The sequence below is a fragment of the Artemia franciscana genome, chromosome 13, assembly GCF_032884065.1.
Source record: "Artemia franciscana chromosome 13, ASM3288406v1, whole genome shotgun sequence".
Classification (NCBI taxonomy): domain Eukaryota; kingdom Metazoa; phylum Arthropoda; class Branchiopoda; order Anostraca; family Artemiidae; genus Artemia; species Artemia franciscana.
In genome coordinates, this window is record NC_088875.1 from 32629874 (window position 1) to 32653424 (window position 23551).

Consider the following 23551-nt stretch of genomic DNA (forward strand, 5'->3'; position numbering starts at 1 on the left):
TCACTTAGCGGTACATTTACAGAATGGTCAACGTGTTTATTTCTCGGAAACCAACGTGCAACAAAGAGCCCTGAATCCACCGGATACAAAGTTAACCGCTTTCTTTTCGCTTTGCAAAAATGATTCTTTTGCAAAAAAACTGCTGTATACTGAAGTGCCTTCGTATTACACGTGGTATACTAAAAATAAAGTATTTGAACGTCGAAAACAGGGTAAGTCAGTCGACGGCCAACCTACCATCTTCAAAGATACCACGATAGGAAGACTCTACACCGTTCACCCCAATCAACATGAATGCTTCTTTCTATGCCTGCTTTTGGTGAATGTACCCGGTCCGACATCCTTTGAGTATTTGAGAACTGTAAACGGTTCTATACATGACACTTACCGTAGTGCATGCCAAGCTCTGAATTTATTGGAGATAGACCAACACTGGAATAACTGCATCAATGACGCATGCGAAACGTCAACTCCAAGTCAAATTCGTGCATTGTTTGGCATCATTTTAACAACTTGCTCTCCATCAGCTCCTACAGAGTTTTGGGAAAATATAAGTCAAAAATATCCGAAGATATACTCCATCGAAAACAGTTAGAGACGTCAGATATGACTTTTGATTTTATATCAGAAATTTATAACTACACTTTAGTTATTACAGAAGATTTGTGCGTACGTATGGCAAACAAACCTCTTCAGGATTTGGGAATGCCTTCACCTAACCGTATCGCTGCTGTTTCGACATGTGTAGAATTGGATCGTGAACAAAGTTACTGTACGAGTGATCTATTGTCGTATGTACAAAATAACATTTCCAAGTTAACGTCGGAACAAAAAGACATTTATGATACGATAATGCATTGTGTCGATAACTACGTTGGAGAAATTTTCTTTTTGGATGCGCCAGGAGGTACTGGTAAAACGTTTGTGATAAAAGTGATTCAGGCATCAATTCGATCGAAAAATGATATAGCGTTGGCAATTGCGTCGTCCGGAATAGCCGCAACATTGCTGCCTGGTGGAAGAACTGCTCATTCCGCTTTGAAATTGCCTCTGAATTTGCATTCTACAGAAACTCCCACGTGCAATATTTCCAAATCATCTGGGATGGGTAAAGTATTGCAGCAATGCAAACTTATTATTTGGGATGAGTGCACAATGGCACGCAAAAAAATCGCTCGAGGCTCTGGATCAATGCTTGAAAGATTTGCGATGGAAGTCGAAACCCTTTGGCAGCACATTAATATTGCTTGCGGGAGATTTCAGGCAAACATAATACCGAGATCAACCCCTGCAGACGAAATGAATGCTTGCCTGAAAAATTCTAATTTATGGGCACACGTAAAAACATTAAAATTCATCGTCCTCCCAGCAAACTTGACGGTTAGTTTACTTTCTTCATTCCTTAGTGTCCCTTTACCCTGAGCCAATAATATCACTCTTCGACTCTTTTAGATCTCTAAATTGAGGGGAAATAAAAAACTAATCTTTTATTTTTTTTTTCTAAATCAAGTTCTCGGTCTTGAGAAGGCATTTGAGCTACGAGCCCTACTTCCGTTAATTTTTGGCTATTTAAGTTTTGAAGCCTACAGACGGCTTGTTGTGATTCATTTCACCTTCCCTCCTCAAAGTTCCTTAAAAAAATTTACCTTCATACCCTTAGGCATAGTTGTAATAGTAGTCACAGTAGTAGTATTAATATTACTAGTAATAGTATTGAATAGCGGTAATGCTACTAGAAGCAGTAGTATTAACGTATTTCCTTTTTGATCATCTCCCATGTCATTTACTGTCAATTTTCTAAATTTATATGCTCAGTTATTCCTGTATTACATCCTTTTGACAATTCGTGTACACATAGTGTTTTTTAATTTAGTTCAACACTCCCCTCAACATTCTCTGAAAGGTTCATCTGAATGCTTTTTGTTATTCTTGGAAAATAAAGTAAAGCTCTTGAGAAGGGCACTAAAACTTCTGACTTACAATCAAATGAGCTCCATCCGATTCAAAAAAATGCGACCACCTGTTCCATAGAAACCTTGTATGCCCCGAGGCATAGCTTATAATCCTTGCCCACTCGTTCTGCAGGATTATATCTACCCTAAAGACATTGTTACAGGATTTTTGGACTATTGGTTACAAAAGGGCTATCTCACAACTTCAGTTGAATACGTTTCGGGAAAAGAGGATGTCAGGAGGGGGGGGGGCTATTGGCTCTCCCATCATGTTTGACTTTTAAAAGGGAACTATACATTTCCTGTCAAATGAGCCTCTTCTAAAGCTCACGCGTCTTCCATAAACATAACTTACAACCCATATCCTTCTGACTCTGGAGGATTCTGTCAATTCAAAAGGCCTTACCATATGATCTTTGGACTATTTTTGAACAAATGGTTATCTTGAAATTTCTATCGGATGTATTTGTCGAAAATACGACTTATTGGCTGCCCCCGATTACTTTGACTCTTAAAAAGGGCACTAGAACATCTGATTTCCAATCTAATGAACCAACTTTGGAGTTACTACGACCACCCTTTCCGTAAAAACCTTAAATACCCTCGTGACGTAACTTACTACCCTTGCGCTGAGGGCTTTAGGGGGGGGGGGGGTGTCATTCTCAAAGATATAATTGCCAGACCTTTCAACTACGCTGAACAAATTGCCTATCTCAAAATTTAATTAGATGTGTTTTGGGAATTAATGGGTGTGAGTGACTTGCTTCCGTCCAATCACTTTTCACTATTAAATTTTCAGTCGATGGAGCCTTTTTCGAAGTTTCAACGACAGCAAGTGGCCATCTCAAAATTTCTATCACATTCATTTTGAGGTGTGGGGAAATACGAGGTATGGGGGGGCGATATCCGCCCTCTGACCATTTTGAATCTTGAAAAAGGTACTAGAACTGCTGATTAAAAATCCTATGAGCCCCCTCCAAAGTTTAAAGGACCACCCTTTCTTTAAAAACCTTATGTATCCCCAGGGTATAACCTACAACCCTTGCCCGGAGGGCTGTAGGGGGGGCGTCATCCTCAAAGATATAATATTCAGACCTTTTGACTACGCTGAATTAAACGAATACATCAAAAATTTTACTGAATGTTCTTTGGGAAATGGTGGGTATGGAAAGGGGGCTTGTTGCCCCCCCCCCCCCCCCAATCACTTTAAGCTGTTAAAAAGGACACCAGCGCTTTTAGTTTTAAATCGAATTAGCTTTTTTCGAAGTTTCTAAGACAATTCCTTCGGTACAAAGTGCCCTGGTCTAAAAAAAAAAATTACATTGTGCCCAAATCGCTTTTTGCTTAGCCATCGCTATTGGGATGCCTATGATTGTGCAAAAAAGCTGTTTCAATAACCAGTGCACACATAGTTTATTTAATTTACTTATTTAATTTAAAATAAAATGAATACACGGGAATCTGGCCATTGTGGTGTGACTCATGTTAGCGTGTGCCTAAGATACCAAATATATGACAAAACCTAGTGGTTTAATATTCTAAAAATTAGATATAACACCAGTATGGATCTCTGGCTTCCAAGATTAGATGGTATTCATCCAAAAGCAAGGTTCTTGTGTGCTTTAATGCTATTTTGGTGTGTAAGCATTACAAAACTAAGCTTCTCAATTCATAAAACGTTTTTATCAAAGATAACTTTGGCTAAAAGGCTTTTGAAATCCAAATTATATGGTCTCTTCAAATCACAGTTTAAAATCAACTTGACTCCCTTTCCTTCTGATACTGCCTATCAACTCGATTCCTTAAGCCATTCTTGTGATGTGGTAAATGATTTTAAAATTCTGGTGTCCATAGGATAGATTTATTCAATCCTGTATTACGCTTGTCGTTTCCAGGGTATGCTCTTGGGAAACTCTGGGACTAGCAAATGATCCGAAAGACCTCATTTGAAATGATACTAATTAGGAACACATTTTTTTTGCTCATTCCTGGCCCCCTAACACCCCCTACTAACAAATGAATGTATGAATAACAACCCCCCCCCTCCATGATAAAACTATATGTGTAAAAAGAAGGTCAGTCTGCATAATTTACAGATCTCGTCACTGGGGCTGTAGGGAAGGGGGTGGGGTCATACCATCCGTGGGTGCATATTTCTTGGGACTTTTGGCTACTTTGAACAATGTGACTGTTGAAAATTTTTGATTGAATGCATTTTGGTGTCGAGGGGGGGGAGTAAAAAAGAACTGGAGGAGGGATGTTACCCTCCTAAAACTTTTACACTTTTTAAAGGGCACTAAAACTCAATTTCCAGTTGAATAACCTTCTAGAGTTTTTAAGGGATTTTTATATTTAAGGATCCCGTCTTTACGACATAGCCTGGAGAAAAAAAATGTACCTAATGATAAAAACCATACCAAGATAAGATGCAATAATACGCTACAGTGCATAGTTCCCTGATCGTCTGTCCATAGAGGGGAAATTAAAGAGGAAAATATTTGACTAGATATCAGGGTTGACACGAGGTCCCTATGTTACCGGATAAAGCAGTCTATAACTTTTGTGTACTGGTCAGTATCTTTGACTTAATTGACTTAAAGTTCTTACTCGACAGCGTCGCTACCGTAGAGAGAACCAAACGTTTGCACTGTTAGTCGTCTCCAAAGTGCCCTGTTTTGGGTGAGAGTAGAAACTTCGGTGGGGTCAATGCACCCTGCACTGAGTCAACCGTGGATGATATCCCCTCATCTGGTACATGATCCACCTTTGGGGCATTTTCAGTCATTTTCAGTTAGATCAAAGTCGAAGGTAAGTCGGGCAGGTTTTGAGCTGGTAGGCGAAGGAAAAGACCGCACAATCGCAGCGATTGGGACTTGAGCTTTTCGAACAGGGGTGGCAATTGAAAGGACCAGAGGATTTCAATGTTCTGTACCCTAACTAACAATCTAACGATCTAACGCGTGTGATTTTCCGGAGGTGTTTTGTTTTGAAAAGCATCTACCTTCGTCAAAAGCGACTGAGCCAAAGGCCAAGTCTCTGGCGAGTACAATACAACAGTGTGCATGTAACTGAACCACCGTGTAACTGCGTCCCGAGCAACTGAGCCCCTGTGACTGAACCACCGTGCAAACCCCTCTGCAACTGAACCACCGTGCAACCGAACCCTAGTGCAACTGAACCACGTACTCAGTTTTTCAGTATTCTACAAAAATGGGGTATTATCATTGAGTAACACACAAGCCGGAATCGTTACATGTTTAACATTATTGGAATTGTTTGTTTTTTAGAAGCCTAATATAAAAGCCTTTCAATATGATTCATGAAAAAAACTATGTTTTGTTGTCATAAAAACAAAGAAAATCGGACGTCACGGACCAATAAAGCTAAATTTATTTCTCCTTTTTTTTATGTCTGTTAATGTTTTATGTCTCTGCCCTGTCACTACAAGAAACCACCCCCCCCCCCTTCCTCCTGAGAAATACCCAGCATCACCCCTCCCACCATGGTTGGTTTCCAGTCACTTTTGACTTATAAAGAAAGGACTAGAACTCAATTCCTGATTGAATGAGCATGCTCCGAAGTTTCTACGACCATGAGACGGTGGTGGGGTGAGAAAGGGACGGTCTCTCACTTATACGGAATGAATTCACATTTTGTGGTTTAATGTTACTGTTTACTCTCATAATAACACCGTAGAACAGAAATGTTTCTAAAAATCAAAAGGGATTAAATATCAATTTCGCATTTTTGATGTTTTTTACGTTCCACTCTCCAACTCTCATTGAGCCTTCATATAAATACAGAATTAGTTCTAAGAAAGAGATAAGAGGAGGTAGAAATAATGTGTAATCCCCTGGACCGTATTCAGGGCTTCTGTTTGGGGGCTATTTTCTCCGGAAAGGGGGACAAAAAACTTAAAAAAAAAACATAAACCTCAAAACGAACAAAATTTATTTTGTACAGGATAGGGACTGCCCTTTCCTCATCCCTCATGGCCGTAGAAACTCCGGAGGATGTTTGTTCGATCAGAAATTGAGAGTTCTAGTTCTTATTTTTCAGAAGTGGATTGGAAACCGACCAGCAGCTGGGGAGTATTTTCCAGGGAAGAATTTTACATAAGAGGATATTTTCAGAGGGGGTTTTGAAAGGGGGGGGATTGTCAGAGGGTGTGTGTAAATGTCTAGACCTGTAGACAGTGAAAGGAAGAAGGGAACACCATTAACAGGCATAAAAAAGGAGAAATAAATTTGGCTTTAATGGTTTGTTACGTCTGATTTCTTTGTTTTTGTCACAACAAAATGAAGTTTTTATAATGAATCATCTTGGCAGGCATCTATATCATGACTTTAAACAACAAACAATTCCAACGTACTCGTAAATTGCCTCGTACTTGTAGAGCAATGAATAACTGAGTACGATAGTTCTCAATTGCACGAAGGTTCAGTTAAACGAAGGCTCAGCTGCACAGTGGTTCAGTTACACAGGGGGTTCAGTTGCACTAAGATCAATTAAACAAGGTTAAGTTGCACGAGGGTCCAGTTGCACGCAGGTTCAATTGTACGGGGGCTCGGTTTCACGGGGGCTCAGTTTCAGGAGGGCTCAGTTCCAGGGGGCTCAGTTGCACGGAGGTTCAGTCACACGGAGGTTCAGTTACACGGTGGTTCAGTTGCAATGGAACCCAACACAACACTTGCTACCGAGGCAGAGTAGATTCGGGCTTTCTTCAGACGGCTGGGGTTTGTGGAATATTGTTCTCAAAAGACGGCCGAAGAAGGCATTTTCCTTTGCCACTCTTGCTGATGTCTCTGCATCTAGATTTCTATTTGAGCAGACAATTCAACCAAAGCAGGTAAACTGCTTGACTATCTCAACATTTTGATCACATACTTCTATAGATGTCAGGAGGCTGTATGGTGTCTTGTTCACGGGCATTATTTTGGTCTTAGTTCAGTTTATATTTAAACCAAGTTTTTCTACAGTATATGCTAGTGTGTCTGGGGCAGTTTTGATGCCACCAAGATTTTTGTATCTCATACTAATGCAGCATCGTCAGCGAAGTCAACATCAGACAGAACTCTTTTAGTAAAAGCGAAGGGATACGCCAACAGTGTTTTGTTGAGAACAGGGTCCATGACACAGAGTTGGGGAGGAACAACGCAGTCCTGCCGAACACCGTTTCTAATTTGAAAACGTGATGGGAGCTGGCCATTTCTGATGACAGCGGTTTTGGTCACTGTATAGCTCTTTAGACAGTTTAACAGTTTTTTAGGCACACAAGCAGATTGAAGATCAGCCCCAGTGACTGTCAATCGACAGTGTCGAAAGCGGATCAAAAAACGACGAAGGCAATTTATGCCTTTTTTTACAGTCTAAAGTTTTCTCTTTCACCTGTCTAATTGTATCGATTTTCTCTGTAGTGGACCGACTCGGCATGAACCCAGCCTGCTAGTGGTGACGAAGGGGGTGGAGGTACTTTGTTGCCCTCTTGAGCAGCAGTATGGTGAAGAGTTTGCTGGGTAACGGAAATCAGACTTTGCCACGATAGTTGCTACATTCCGCTTTGTTCCCTCTCCTCTTATAGACTGGTGCAATTGAGCCTGTCTTCCAGTCTATTAGGATCATTCCAGAGCGCCACACAGTATCAAACAGGATCCAGAGGCTTATGGATGGATCACAATTCTTGAGGAGCTCTGATGTCTGGCCACAAACTGAATGACTGCGGTCATTAAGAAAATATTTATTTTTATGCCTATATTTTCAAGATAATTTAATCGCATACTGAACGTTACTGATATCACAGCTGGGGTACTACTGTGAAAAACTTTCCAGATTAGGTTGTTGTTATTACGCTACATGCTCACTTTTGACTCCAAAGTCGATATTCTTGTTTATCATACTTTGCTTTTGGGTTTTCAGTAAAGTGCTAGTTTTCTATAATCCTAAAAACGTAAGGAAATGTAATTAGTTACGGTTTATTTGTTCAAGTTTTTTTGTTATAGGTTAGATAGGCTGTGAAGCAATAACTTTTGTTCGTTTTGAGTTTCAACTTCACTCTTTACTTCCCCCAGAAAAACTTAGCTTTTTTTCTTAATCTCATCTATATAGAAGACATATGTTACTTAGAATGATTTAAATTTCTAACAAGTAAAACCTATTCTAGTTAGATACAATCGATACCATCATTAAAAGTCTTAGGTATCATTTTATCCTATATTTTTTTCTTATTTTTTGCAGAGGCCACCGCGGAGCCCAGTGTAAACAATGAAGTACCAAAAAACTTCAATGGAAGCCTAGACTTTAAATACAGCCCCAGTCCATTTGAATTGAAAGTTTCAGACGATGAATGTACTCCTAGTCCAACTTGTCCTGATCTTGGTTTGTTCGCTTGTAGCCTATCCTATTCATAACGAAATTTCAAGAATTTGTTTCGATTAAAAACATTTATGAAAACGATGAGATATCTGTATTTTTTCAACTTGATCCAAATCTAGCTTATTTTCCTTGTTCATTCATTTTTTTTTGCTGTTCGAAGCTTTAAAAAGACGGTTAAAAAGATGATATTGTATTGCGGTTTGATTTTAATACCCTAAGTACATGGTTAGAAAGTGTCTATGGCTTTTGAAATTGCTGTATGTGTTTAAGAATGCGTAATATCCTTTATATCCTTTTAATTTTAGCTTAGAAATGGGGAAACTATATCAGCTTCATTGGTAAAATCTGGAACAAAAAACAATGAAGAAGTAAAGTTTGTACAGCAATGATTTCTAAGACAATAATTGAATATTGTAGCTTACACCAAGTCTTAGAATTTCTTATAACTCAAGTCTAATTATAATCCTTGTATCAAGTCTTATAGATGAAATAACTTTAGTCCCTTTTTCTTTTTTAACTTTTTTTTATATATTAAAACTCTTTGCGCAAGTTTTTGGAAATTCTTGTTGGGGGAGCTATTAAATGAAGAAACTCTAATTCATGCTGCTGGTTTTATAGTTTTTTTTGCAACTAGAAATCTATTGAGGAAGACACTTCCTATTTTCGCTTGCAAATCCTAAACTGGCTGCAGTTATTATTTTTCTAAATCTGTGTTTGCGGTTTCTTGCCCCTTTTCTTAGCACACTCCAACCCAAAGAAAACGTCAACATAGACGCGAGTATGTATGAATAACTTTTCTTTAAAATATTTGGGAGGGAGATGCTGTTACATAACAGTTAATTGAACGTAAGGGGTTCACATTATAGGTTAGAAATTATTCACTAAGGAAAAGTTTGAGATTTAGGAGAATAATTTGGAAAATATATTAAAGTAATCCTCCTGGAGATAAAAGGATTATTTCACCCAAGGAAAACTTAACTTCTAAATTATATAACATAGATTTAATAGAATGGATATAAAACTGCACTTTCCCTTATTGAATCTCCATCACCGCCTAGAAATTGAATCCTGGCTACGTTCCTGCTATCGTGGCTCACTTTTTTTTTATTATTAATGTCAGTTTGCTAATACAACACGTAATGTAGGAAGGTTACTTTTATAACTTTTATTTCGTATACCAGACTTAGAAACCTGATTTATGTATCAAACGTGGTCTATTTTATGTTGCTTAGTGCTCTTTTATTTTCGTACGTTTTAAATATTTCTTTGTGTTCATGGTTACCCGCAATCGAAAAACTTAGGGTTAAGCTCTCAGACTAAAGTAGTGTAATTAGTCCTTAAAAATGATTAAAATTGTATTGCCTCCGAAAGTAGAGAAAGAAATTACCATGAAGCTTTTTGGTTATAGATAATTCTGCTTTTTTGTGCGAAAAGAAATACAAAATAGCAACTAAATGAGGTGGGTCTCAATGTTAAATAACTACTAACTTTCCCATCGACAGTAAAGGTAACCAGATTTGGTGGAAATCGGTTGTGTTAACTAGTTAAAATTGAATTGATAGTTTAAATTGTTTGATTAAAAATATTTTTGAAAGATAGTTAATATGAGAAAAAAAATAAAAAAAAAAAATAAATGAAAAAATAGTTAATAAAAAAAAGCTGGAAAAAAAGATAGGATTCATATGAAAATACGAGTTCAGAAAGCAAAAGATTTTTTTTGCTTTTTCTGTGTGTTTCAAATTTTTGGGGCTTTTGCTATTTTATGGACTTTTTTGAGGGTAGTTTTAATCGTTATTATCACTAAAGACGACTTGGCAAAGGTCCTCGCCAAAACCTCAGCATTTGTCTCGTTCTTCCCATTTCAATGGCTGAAAAATTTCTGCAGTTAAATTTTCTCTTCCTCTTAACAATTTTTTGTCCTTTATTTTCTACATGCTGGAAAGCAAGATGATGGTATTCTTGCAAACGTTTAGTTATTGGTTCACAGTAGTTCGAACTTCCACAACTTCTTTTTCATTCTCCTATCCTTTTGACTTAAGGTATTTTGTATGTAATTTTCAGTTTATCCATGTTACTTTAGATGTTTCTTACACATATATCAATGAGGAATCAATTGCATTAACCCCTTTTTTTAATTTCTTAGATATTGAACATAATCCTCTATATTCCGGAGATGTTTCTGAAGCACAGCAAATAAGTATTAATCCATAAAAGTAGTATTCTTGTACTATTAGTCGATGATCTGGTGTCAAGAACCTTAATCAGATAAAAAAAAAAACTAGGAACGTTAAAACTATCAGCAAGAGCTTTGTTTAATATCAAGTTTATGTAAGATGTCGTCAGTCATCTTTTTGGTTCCTACAGCACGATTGATCTGAATGTAACAATTTATGTAGTTCCAAGTTATAACATTTAGTTATAATGTTCCAAGTTATAATGTTATAATGTTTAAAATTTAATTATGATAAATATTTAATAAATATTATATTATTAATAAATATTATTTAATAAATATTATAATAATATTTAATTATAATGTTATAAAATTTAGTTATAATGTTCAAGTTATAATGTTCCAAGTTGAACATTTATGCACTGTTCTTGAATACGTGGCGTGGCGGATAAAACAGAAAAAGATCAGTAACTCAATCGATTAATCATTTTACTACCCTGGAGAATAGAAACAATCTCGGTGAATTTTAAACATTCTGGAAACAATACAAATGATTCAACGTTAATAAGACAAGTAAAAACTTCTCAAGTATTTGATGAAGTACTAAAATTCCGATCGTGAAGGTCAATATTTAAATCAGTGATTATTGAAAAGGAATGTAAATGAGTTGGTCATTTTTCGAGCTGTTTTTTTTTAGAAAGACTTTAAGGAATGGTGTAAAACCAGAAGGTAGCCTCTAGAAGAGTATTCGTTCAAATAACAATTCCTGTTATACAACTAGGCGATTTCCTACCAAAACTTTTATATCCCCTTGCAGGATCCATTTCTATTGTTGTCTGCGTTGGTAATTCCTGTGATAAACCAATACCCTTAAATTTGTTGGAAATTTCATTTACAGTGGTTTATCCGGGTCTCAATAAGACCAATGACCATTAAAATAAAAAGTTCAGAAATCTAAAAATTATGCGAGGAATTCAGTTCGTGGCAATTTGGGTTGATAATTTGATATCTTCTGTGTCACCATTAGTATACTTAGAATGATTACCATCTCTAAGCAAATATTTTGAATTTCTAAATGCGTAATTCCAAGCTACTCCAAAATCATACATCTTATTCTGTTACTTCATGACTTCTATGCGTAGCATGGCGAGCAGAATATGATCGAATCTCATATATCTTAAAATGTATTGCATTCGACTATTGACGGGGGAATAAAACAAATTTGTAGTTAAGAACGGAGGAAGCATATCCGACTCCTTCCCCCCCCAAAAAAAACAGATTTTCAGAGTATAGGGCCATCCTGAGGAGGTTTACTTTTCATTTTCACAAAAGAAATTCTACAATTTGTGGTATTTGGTTCTGTCTATTAATAAATTTTTATGCTTATATTACATTCTTTCTATCAGGACCACCCATCTCTGGCTTTTCGTTGGTAAAGGAGGAGCTGAAGAATGATAAGGATACACCTAATATGCCTAGCGATGAAGTTTCTAATCCTGTAAAATGGACATGTAATGATGTGTATGACTACTTTGTTAAAGTTGGATTCAAAAGAGAGGCTGAGACTTTTAAAGAAGAAGTAAGTACGTGAAACTGGGTTGTATGTTACAATCTGTTCTATGAATGCCCGTTTTAGTAAAACGAACCAAGTTTTTTTTTGAAATTTCTATGATACCCATGCTCTGATGTAACTTAAATATATTGTTTTTCCGTCTCCATGTAAAGCAAGCTCTAATCCATCAAAGAATAATTATCTTACCGAGCAGAGAGAAAACCACTTGGCTTTATTTTAGGCTGTTTTTCTCGCCTTTTACTAGAATTTTATCATGCTTGTTAATGCATTCGTCTTGCAATTTGTTTTCTTTTTTTTATGCTGATCTGCAGAATCATAGCCAAAAATAAGCGATGGTGCTTTTGTCATATCGATTTAAAAAGTAGTCCTTAAAGCTATTTTCTGGAATTGCTTCATTTATTTTACGAAAATTTTCCATTTGACTTATATTCGGAAAATAAGGATATTTCTGATGCTCATAGTGTAAACATATGACCAATGGAAAAAAGGAAATGAGTCACAGGATTTGAATGAATGTATCAATAGCCATGCAAGAACCTTGCTAAAAAAAAAATTATTGCGAAGAATTGTTGAATAATCAAGCTGCTGATGAAACTCTTTTGCAGCTAATTAAATAAACGACAAGAGCTAAGAGCTCATATGGCACTTGTGACGAGGCAAGAAGAGCTAAGAGCCAAGAGATCACATGGTATGAGCTCCAACAAAATTCTATGAATCAATAGATTGATTTAAAAAGGAAAATAAGAGGCTTAATGCCGGTCAGGATTTAAAATAAGAGCTCTGAGTCACGATGTCCTTCTAAATATCAAAATCCATTAACATCCGAGCACCCACTCGTAAGTTATAAATACCTAATTTTTTCTAATTTTTCCTCTCCCTTTAGCCCCCCAGATGGTTGAATCTGAGAAAAAGAATTTATCAAGTCAATTTGTGGAGCTCCCTGACACAACTACCAATTTTCACCGTCCTAGCACGTTCAGAAGCACCAAACTCGCCAAATCACTGAACCCCTCCCCCCAACTCCCCCAAAGAGAGCAAATCCAGTATGGTTACGTCAATCACGTATCAAGGACATTTGCTTATTCTATCCACCAAGCTTCATCCCGATTCCTCCACTCCAAGTGTTTTCCAAGATTTCCCCCTCCAACTCCCCCCAATGTCAAAAGATCTGGTCGGGATTTGAAATTAGAGCTTTAAAGCACAAGATCCTTCTAAATATCAAATTTCATTAAGATCCGATCACCAATTCGTAAGATAAAAATATCCCAATTTTCACGTTTTCCAAGAATTCCGGTTTCCCCCTCCAACTCCCCCCAATGTCAGAGGATCTGGTCGAAATTTAAAAATAGAGCTTTAAAGCACAAGATCCTTCTAAATATCAAATTTCATTAAGATCTGGTCACCCTTCCGTAAGTTACAAATACCTCAAGTTTCAAAATTAACCCCCCCCCCCCAACTCCACCAAAAAGAGCAGATCCGGTCCGGTCATGTCAGTCACGTATCTTAGACAGGTTTTTATTCTTCCCTTCCAGTTTCATCCTGATCTCACCGCTTTAAGTATTTTCTAAGATTTCTGGTCCCCCCCCCCCCAACTGCCCCCTCCCCCAATTACGTTTGATCCGGTTGAGATTTAAAATAAGAGATCTGAGTTACGAGGTCCTTCTAAATATGAAGTTTCATGAAGATCCGATCACTTCTTCGTAAGCTCAAAATACGTCATTTTTTACTCCCCCCCCCCCCCCAATAGAGCGGATCCGTTCCAATTATGTAAATCACGTATCGAAGACTTCTGCTTATTTTTCCCACCAAGTTTCATCCCGATCCCTCCAATCTAAGCGTTTTCCATGATTTTAGTTTCTCCCACCCCAAACTCCCCCCCCAATGTCACCAGATCCGGTAGGGATTTAAAATAAGAGCTTTGAGACACGATATCCTTCTAAATATCAAATTTTATTGAGATCCGATCACCCGTTCCTAAGTTAAAAATACCTCATTTTTTCTACCCCCCCCCCTAACTACCCCAAAGAGAACGGTTCCGTTCCGGTTATGTCAATCATGTATCTAGGACTTGTGCTTATTTTTCCCACCAGGTTTCACCCCACTCTAAGTGTTTTCTAATATTTTAGGTTTCCCCCTCCCAACCCCCTCCCCTAATGTCACCAGGTTCGGTCGGAATTTAATAAACAGCTCTGAGACAAGATATCCTTCCAAACATCAAATTTCATTAAGATCTGATCAACCGTTCGTAAGTTAAAAATACTTCAATTTTTCTATTCTTTCCGAGTTAACGGGCCCCCACTCCCCCCCCAGATGGTCAAATCGGGAAAACGACTATTTCTAATTTAATCTGGTCTGGTCCCTGATACGCCTGCTAAATTTCATCGTCCCAGCTTACCAGGAAGCGCCTAATATAGCAAAACCGGGACCGACAGACCGACAGAATTTGCGATTGCTTTATGTCACTTGGTTAATACCAAGTCCCATAAAAATTAATTTTTTCAACTGAAAGTAAGGAGCAACATTATAAATTAAAACAAAAAGAAATCCTCGAGAATAAAAGTTCAAAAAAACTTTAGCGTAAAGAGCGAGGTATTGAGGAGGAGAAAAGCACCCCCTCATACCTAATAATTTCTATTCGTTTTAAGTTTTAATGTTGTTCCTTAATTTAAGTTCGAAAAAAACTCGTTTTATTTAATTTCCGATCGGTTTTTAAATAGTGCCGGGATATCCGGCCCCCCTCCATAGAAAAATTTCTTTCCTCACGAAATATTCCTTCATGAAAAGATCCTCCCATGTAACCCCCTTCCCGTTGGAAAAATCCGCCTCTCCCGAAAAATGTCTGCATACTTCTCAATAACCAATGCTATATGTAAACAATGGACAAAAATCATAGCTTGCAGTCTTTCCCTTGGGGGCTTTAGGGCGTTAAGTCAGCCTCGAAGACATAGTTGGTGGATCTTTTCACTATTCTGAACAAAAATGGCTATCTCAAAATTTTGATTAAGTGCCCCCTTTCACTTTGAGGAAAAAGGGGGTGCGGGAGGGGAACTTTCTGTCCTCAAATATTTTTGGCCACTTAAAAAGGGCCCTAGAAATTTTATTTCCAGCCACGTGAGCCCTCTTCTGATCTTGTAGGATCACTGATTTTCTATGATCACCCCTGGTGGATACGATAAAAGATACAACCAAAAAAGAAACAAATAAATAAACATGCATCTTTTTGTTGGACCAGTTGAATAAATGATCTGTTTCAATGAACATCACAGGAATATACGCCATGCTTATTTAACATATCCTCTCGAATTTGATTTTATAGCAAATCATTGTACTACACTATTTGTTTTTACTTTCTCTTGGAATTTTCTACGGGACTTATTAGAGACTCCTTGGGAGAATCTGCTCGAAAGGGCAACGCGATTAGTGCCTTTGAATAAAGAATTTTTGTTTTCTTTTTTTTTTTTTCACTTCAACAATCGTTTCAAATCGGTGGGACTTCCTGGGAAAGTTTGCAAAATCTCAATTAAAAGCATTTGGGTAATACTTAAAAATACTTTGGAAAAAAAAGTATTCAAATAAATTATTAACTGAAGAAGTACTTACAAGCATGTTCTAATGCTTGTTTTGGGATTTGTTTATTTTTGGGACGGTTTTTTTTTCTCTGTGATTGGTTCAACTTCTCTCCTCCTCTTTTTTTGTTCTTCTTTTCTATCATCCTTTTTTTAATTTCATGCAAAAATTATAAAACTGTAAATAACCAACTATTCAGTTCCTTCCGTCATTTTTTATTCGTTTCGTCATCTAAGATAGTTTTTTTTTTATTCAGTCAGAGATATGTAAGAATTGAATTTATTCTCTCGCATTGTACTTATTATAAGCTAGAAAAACATGTTAATTTTTTATTCTTAGTCTGAGTGATCTTATAAAGAAAATATTTTGTTTTAGGAAGTTAACGGAATCACCTTACTGGTCATGCATAGGTCTGATTTGGTCAAAGGATTGGGTTTAAAAATTGGACCTTCTGTTGAAATATTTCGCCATATTTTGAAAATGCAGAGCAAATTCAACAATGAATAGGTTTGCAGTCTTTTATTTTCAATATTCTCTAAAAAGCTTGATACTCTTATTCTTCTAAAATCTTTAATAAGGTTAAACTGCCTCATTATTTCATGTTCTGAACAATTAAATTATTCAGCACATAATATACCGAGGAATTGAATAACGACGATATCCACACTCATTACTGGTAAATCATTAATGGTAAAACAATGGGAAATTCATCCAAAAAACAATGAAATTTTTTAACCTTAAATCTTTGAAGCACTTTTAAAAATGAAACAAGAAATAATGAAATACGATTATTAAAACTAAAATTGAAAATTTAGATAGTCCCTGTACCATTACTTCAAGGAAGTTGAGCCAGGACTAAAGAGAAAACAACTGGAAACGAGGCAATTTATTCAGATAAATGCAACAAAAAGGGCATGTTTTTGATGCTATTGTTGCTTTTTTGACCGCTAACCTGTTTGTATAATGAGGAATTGATGAGCTTTAATATAATGAGCTTTGGACACTTCTATAAGTCGTCATTCATAACATTTATGTGTTGTTGCAGGATGATGATATAACAGAGATTCTTATGGGAACTGAGGGATTTTCAAATAAGTTTTTGTGAATGAGGAGGTTAAGAGACGGAAAAGTTCATAGCCAGTTTCTTTAAGCCAGTTTCAAGGGTATCTGGAATCTCCTTCTCCGTTCCACGATACCATCCGTAAATGCCTGTAAAAACAGGGCCTGTCTCGGCCTCGTTTAAAGATGGTACTTTATCTCAAATGTATTTGTGGTATTTTCTAAATGCTGAAAACGTATGCAAGAGTTCTGTGCAACAATATTTAAGACTTCGAAACTCTTTGATCAGATCATATTGATTATGGTACAAAACAGATCGTGGTAACTAGCTGTAAGTAAGGGGCAACTCGGCCTAATTGTAGCCGACACTCTAAGAAAGGGGAATTTTAATAACAATAGATAAATAAAAAAAAAATTGCCTTTTTTTTACCGATTTCAAATATATAAAATTCATTGGGTTTAATAATGTCAATCAAAAGCTATGAACCTTAGAAAATTTGCCTGATTTCACCCCCAAAAAGTAAAGCAATCTTAGTGAAAATCACACTATTAGATTCAGAATATCAGAGCACCCTATAGAAAAGGTTTCTTTTCAAGCTTCTATCTATAAAAATATATAATTTTGTGGTTATCGCCAGAAGAAAGATCACGGTTTTTGTTTTTTTTTAGGGGTGATCGTGTTGAACCAATGGTTCTAGAAGATCAGGAAGCGACTCATTTGAAAAGAAATAAAAAATATAGTGCCCTTTCAGTGACCAAAAAGATTAGCGGGAAACAAGCCCCCCTTCCAGGCTCCTATTTTTACAAAAGACATCAGATCAAAACCTTGAGATAGCCATATAATTCAAGATAATTGAAAGGTCCAATAGCTATGCCTTTGAGGATTACATGATTCCCCATAGTTTGTAGGGAAATGGCTATAAGTTACGCAATTTGCCCATTGGTCGGATATAGTATTTGTTAATGGAAAATATGCGGATTCTTTCTTCTTCTTTTTTTATTTTTTTGGTTGGGTGTTTTTTTTTAGCAAAATTTCTAGGCGGAATTCTAAATGGGGAGGGGGAGAAAGGAATTGTCTGGCAAAAGTTGCAAAACAGTCAGAAATCAAGTTTAAAACAAGTTTTTATTTCAACCGAAAGTAAGGAGCAATACTAAAACCTAAAACGAACATAACTTTTAAAGCTGCTTCTTACTTTCAGTTGAAACCAATTTGTTTTTCTTTTTTATTATTTAATGAGTAAAAAAAACCGACTTGTCCGTAATAATAAAGCTCTATGAATTGTGGGACATAAAAACCTTATGTTAAACGTAAGTTTAGCTATTTTGGTAAGAATTTAAAAAAAAGATTCTTTTATTGCCTGGAGACTTACCCTTAGATTTTCCTTTAATTGCCCAAGAAACCATAAGCTTGATATCATATAATTACATCTCTTTTTCAATCCGCTTGATATTGAGCTATTTGAAATTTCAGTTTATAAATTGTGCTCTGACCATCAGAATAGATACTCGCTTCAAACTTAGTAAAGAGCAGTTTCTTTCCTTTTGTTAGTCTCATCATATAGGATGTATAATCGTCAGGAATCACGTTAGAGCTCATTTAAGCGTAAATCATTAGTTCTAATTGCCTCCCCAGGGGTCAAATCCATTGAAAGGTCCAGTTCACCCCCTTTAAATGTTACTTATGCCCCTACCCTGTCCACTTGGCATTGAATCAAATTTAAAGACTGGCAACTAGTCATAAGGGCAAAAGCCTCAAAATTTGCTCTTGGCAGTGAATAAGTACATTTTCCAGTCAAAAGGATTAGAAGTTAAGCAACACGCGCGTACATTGCAAACATATGCTGCGATAATGTAAGATATACACAAAAGTAAACTCGAGACCATTACTATCAAACAGTTCGTGGTAACGAACTGTAGTAAGGAGCGACCCGGCTCAATAGTAACCAAAACTCTAAAAATGGAATTTTGATGCCAATACCTACATCAAAAGAATCGCATTTTAATGCTGATTTTAAATTTATAAGTTTCATCAAGTTTAGTCTTACCCATCAAAAGTTACGAGCCTGAGAAAATTTGCGTTATTTTAGAAAATAGGAGTCATAGAATCTTAACGAAAATCACATCATCAGATTCAGCGTATCAGAGAACCCTACTGTAGAAGTTTCAAGCTCCTATCTACAAAAATGTGGAATTTTGTATTTTTTGCCAGAAGGCAGATCACGGATGCGTGTTTATTTGTTTATTTGTTTTTTGTTTTTGTTTTTCCTAGGGGTGACCGTATCGACCCAGTTGTCCTAGAATGTTGCAAGAGGGCTCATTCTAACGGAAATGAAAAGTTCTAGTGCCCTTTCCCACGCTAATTATTTTACCAAAGTCAACGGATCAAAATTCTGAGATAGCCATTTTATTCAGCGTAGTCGACAAACCTTATAACTATGTCTTTGGGGACGACTTACTCCCCCACAGTCCCCATGAGAGGGGCAACAAGTTACAAACTTTGACCAATGCTTACATATAGTAATGGTTATTGGGAAGTGTACAGGCGTTTTCAGGAGGATCTTTTTGGTTGGGGGAGGGGTTGAGAAGAGGGGGATATGCTGGGGGAACTTTCCATCGATAATTTGTCATGGGGGAAGAAAATCTCCATGAAGGGAGCGCAGGATTTACTAGGATTATTTAAAAACACAATGAAAAAATAAATATGAAAAAGTTCTTTCTGGAAGTAAGGAACAGCATTAAAACTTAAAACAAACAGAAATTATTACCCATTTGAGGGGCTCACCTCCTCCTAATACCTCGCTCTTTACGTTAAAGTATTTTTAGTAATTTCAACTATTTATTCTACGGCTTTTGTGATTCTGGGGTCATTCTTAATGAATTGGGACAAAATTTAAGCTTTAGTGTAAAGAGCGAGGATCTGACAAGGGGGCAAACCCCCTCATATATGTAATAAAAACATGAGAATACAAAAGTTCTTTACGTAAGCTAATTTATAAGTTACGTAAATCTTTTACTAATAAAAATATTCGTAAAAAATTAAAAGTTCTAGTTGCCTTTTTAATTAACCAAAAAATCGGAGGGCAACTAGGCTTCCTCCCCCGCTCTTTTTTTCTCAAAATCATTCGATCAAAATTATGAGAAAGCCATTTAGCTAAAAAAAAAAAAATGCAAATTTCGTTTTAATTATTCCTCTGCGGAGAGCCAAAATCAAAACATGCATTGATTCTAAAACGTTCAGAAATTAAATAAAAAAAACAAGTTTTTTTAACTGAAAGTAAGGAGCGACATTAAAACTTAAAACGAACAGAAATTACTTCGTATGTGAAAGAGGCTGCTTCCTCATCAACGCCCCGCTCTTTACGCTAAAGTTTTTTACTGTTTTAAAAAGAAGAATTGTGAGAAAGAGTCAAACTTTAGCGTAAAGAGCGGGGCGTTGATGAGGAAGCAGCCTCTTTCATATACGAAGTAATTTCTGTTCGTTTTAAGTTTTAATGTCGCTCCTTACTTTCAGTTAAAAAAATTTGTTTTTTTTTATTTAATTATTATAATGGACGGACTCGCCAAATTGGCTTGATGCTTGGGTTACAAGACTAACGAGACAACCAGCATGTTTTTGCATACGAAGCGAAAAAATACTACACGCTACAGAGTAAGAACACCGTTGCAGTAGGCATAAATCACCACTAAACAAAATATTTATGATCTTAAAATGATAATTTAAGACATCTTTCCAGCTTTTAAGCTCTTAAATTATTTGGTTTCGTCAGTTAGACACATCAACAATCTAAAGTTGCCTCTTCACTCCTCAATAATTCCTCCTCAATAATCCCTCCTAAATAATTCCTCACTCATATCTTTCAACTCTTTGCAGTGACAAATAAAATGTAAAATGTTTTAGCTATACTCCTTCCAAATAGTACAGATGAAGAATTATATTTACCCATTTAGAAGCAAATCACCACCATGTAAAAACTAGCACCAAGTGAGTGGAAGGTGGTGGGTGGGGCTTGTCATATTTACCTCCTTTTGTCTCCATTTTCAAATTTTTAACTATTTTTCCCAATTACCTATGGATCTTAAAGTCCTCGTCATAGCTCTGGTTTTCATTCTTTTGGCACGTGGCTGAATACCAAAGACTGGTCTGATATTACAAGATCTTAATGAAAACATGGCTAATTTCACAAAAAGCTAAATTATAAATATTTGATTTATTTCCCAGAAAAACATTCAAAAATTGTTCTAGTGATAAACCGTACGTCACTCAACCAAGAAAAATACTAATTAGGAATAAGTTAAATCTTTTCAGAAAACGTAAACTGGATGAAGCCAATAACCCAAGAAAAATAGACCTACTAAAAAAGGAAATTCGTAAATCTCCTTGATCCTACAACAAAAATGAGGTCGAAGAAATGTTTAAAAATAAACCAGGAAAATTAGTATTCCGAGGCTAAGAAGCTGTGTCGCAGGAGATATGAACAGCTTAATTTTAGCCTGCCTAAATCTTCCAATGTTGCCGCCAGTAACCTAAATAGCTTCTTTGCTTCCATTATCTAAAGCCTCCTGGCACTATCTTATAGATTATCAGCTGCTGATATTTCCCGTTCTTTAACCTTTTATTTCTCCTTTGAAGATCGAATTGGGAAGCTGTCTTTCCTTTGGATACCCCGTCCTTATTATTAGTACTTTCAGCCATTTCCTCTCAAAATCCTTGTCTATCCTTTTTAATGAGATTACCGGGTCTGACTAATTTTCACATGAAGCCGTCTCTCAAAACTGTCAGGATTCCTTGCAGATAGGCTAAAGAAAAATCATACCTTTTTTAACCTGGGCTGAATTTATTCTCCATCTATCTCCAAAAAGTATTTGGTCTTGCAAACCCCGATATACTAGTGGATAAACTTTTCACTGAGTTCAGTATAAATTTTTCTCTGGTGAAATTGGTTGCCCCCTTCTTATCAAATATATCACAATCAGTCAAATATCTGAATCATATTCTAACTCTTTCCCTGTCCGATATGACCAGTCCGAGGCATTGCCTTAGGCCCTCTCCTTTTCTTCATTACAATTAAAAAATTACAATTACAAATAAAAATGAATCCACCAAAAAAAAGAGCCATGTGAATAATTTTCTAAAGAAAGCAAAGTTCAGTGGTCTCTTCTTCTTCTCCTTAAAAAAATAGGAGAGAGATACGCTTAAGTGCTGGAAAGTTGCGTTGTGCCTTCGTTTTCAAAACGTTCAATAACAAGCCAATTTTTCCCAGAAGACATTCCCCTCCCAGATTTCGCCCGCCCATCCCTATTAATGCTATTCAGTATTATGCTAGGTTCTTAGTTTTTATTACTTGTACATGCGCTGCCCATGTTTTGCATATGTTCGCTCGGTTTCCTTCCTTTTTGTGTTTTAATAAACCTATTAAAACACAAAAAGGAAATTAATCATAATTTCGTATATACTTTAACGTGTTTTCTTAATCTTCTGACATGTTTGACCCTATATATTATATATATATGTATACATATATATATTATATATATATATATATATATATATATATATATATATATATATATATATATATATTATATATACATATATATATATATGATAAATTTGGTAAAATGATAGTTTGAAGCAATAGTCAATGATTGCTTTATTCACTCTGTCTATTAAATTTTTTTCCATTTTTAGCCAGTTTTAAGTGTGCTGTTTTTTTTTTCTTTTTTTTTATACCCTGAAATACGAGTTTGTCCTTTTTGTGTGTAATTATTGTTTTTTAAACACATATCTTATCCAAAGACATTCGTTCATCCGTCCAAACTGTGAAATATGATGAATTTTAAAAAAGGGGGCTGATTTTTAAGAAACATTAATCTTTGTGTATTTAAGTTAAATGACTTTAATTGTTTATTCTAAGCGCAGGCTCTTTCAGCAACATTGAGGATCCGCTACTGGTGCCTCTCACAGCCAATGAACAATGTTCTATTTTCAGATCTTGAAATACGTCTTCCTAAAATATTAAATATGGGTTTATGCAATTCAAGGAAAAAAGACCAAGTATTGCTTGCATAATCGCTATAAAAATGAAGTCAAGTAACAATACCTATCTTTATTATTTCAGGTTCCTCAAACAGGATAATTGAAGTTGGTTTTTCTGGTTGTCATAGAGTTGTATCTTTTTTCATATGTTTTAGAGGTTTCTTCTTGTAACCTCAACTGAATTCCCTTTTTTAATTGTATATTCGTGTTGTTATTCATGGCTCTTCTTGCAGTCAGACATGTGATTTTTAACTGGCAGATGTGTAAATATACGTATAACTAATTCAATGACTTTAAGATGTCACAGCACCAGGCATGACAAATAGAAGGCATCAGGGCCATAGCAGTTCTCCAACTCATTTGGTTGTGTACTTGGATATGAGTTTTTCCAGACCTTTCGTAGTGCGCTAGCTTTAGTATAATGACGGGACACTCAGGAAATGTAAATTACATGCACTAGGACTCGGCGATCCAATTTGATTTGAAGGATCCCTCTAAAATTGGGTATTTGGTCCTCGGGCCAGTGGTTTTTGGGTTCTGAAACTGTGATAGCAGTTTACTACTTTTTTCGTCCAAAGACATCGAAGATAGGAATAGTAAACGGCTTATTCAGGTACCGTACAAAATCTATAAATAAAGGAAAGGTCATTATAGCATCTCCCTGTATATAAGTTGTTATGAAGTTCCATTTGCTCGTTTATTTATCTTTATTAATCGAATTATAATTTCAAAGCTTTTAGACAGTTTTTGGATTTCGTTACAAGGGATTGAGCCTCTGGGTTGCCTATTCTTTTTTTAGGTTATAACAGCTACGGATA

At 36.1% G+C, this 23551-nt stretch overlaps 1 protein-coding gene across 1 annotated transcript; it reads left to right on the forward strand.

Moving 5' to 3' along the window:
- The first annotated feature begins 1328 nt into the window (after positions 1-1328).
- Positions 1329-23472, forward strand: LOC136034301 (polyhomeotic-like protein 2). Its single transcript, XM_065715438.1, has 5 exons — positions 1329-1380; positions 8187-8327; positions 11904-12076; positions 16013-16144; positions 22816-23472. The coding sequence occupies exons 1-4, from the start codon at positions 1329-1331 to the stop codon at positions 16142-16144; spliced, it is 498 nt and encodes a 165-aa protein (XP_065571510.1). The 3' UTR covers positions 22816-23472.
- The last annotated feature ends 79 nt before the right edge of the window (positions 23473-23551 follow it).

Coding starts and splice junctions, on each gene's coding strand:
- LOC136034301 (XM_065715438.1), top strand. CDS start 1,329: ATGGGCACACGTAAAAACATTAAAATTCATCGTCCTCCCAGCAAACTT. Junction 8,328..11,903: donor TCCAACTTGTCCTGATCTTG/GTTTGTTCGCTT, acceptor TCTTTCTATCAG/GACCACCCATCTCTGGCTTT. Junction 12,077..16,012: donor CTGAGACTTTTAAAGAAGAA/GTAAGTACGTGA, acceptor ATTTTGTTTTAG/GAAGTTAACGGAATCACCTT.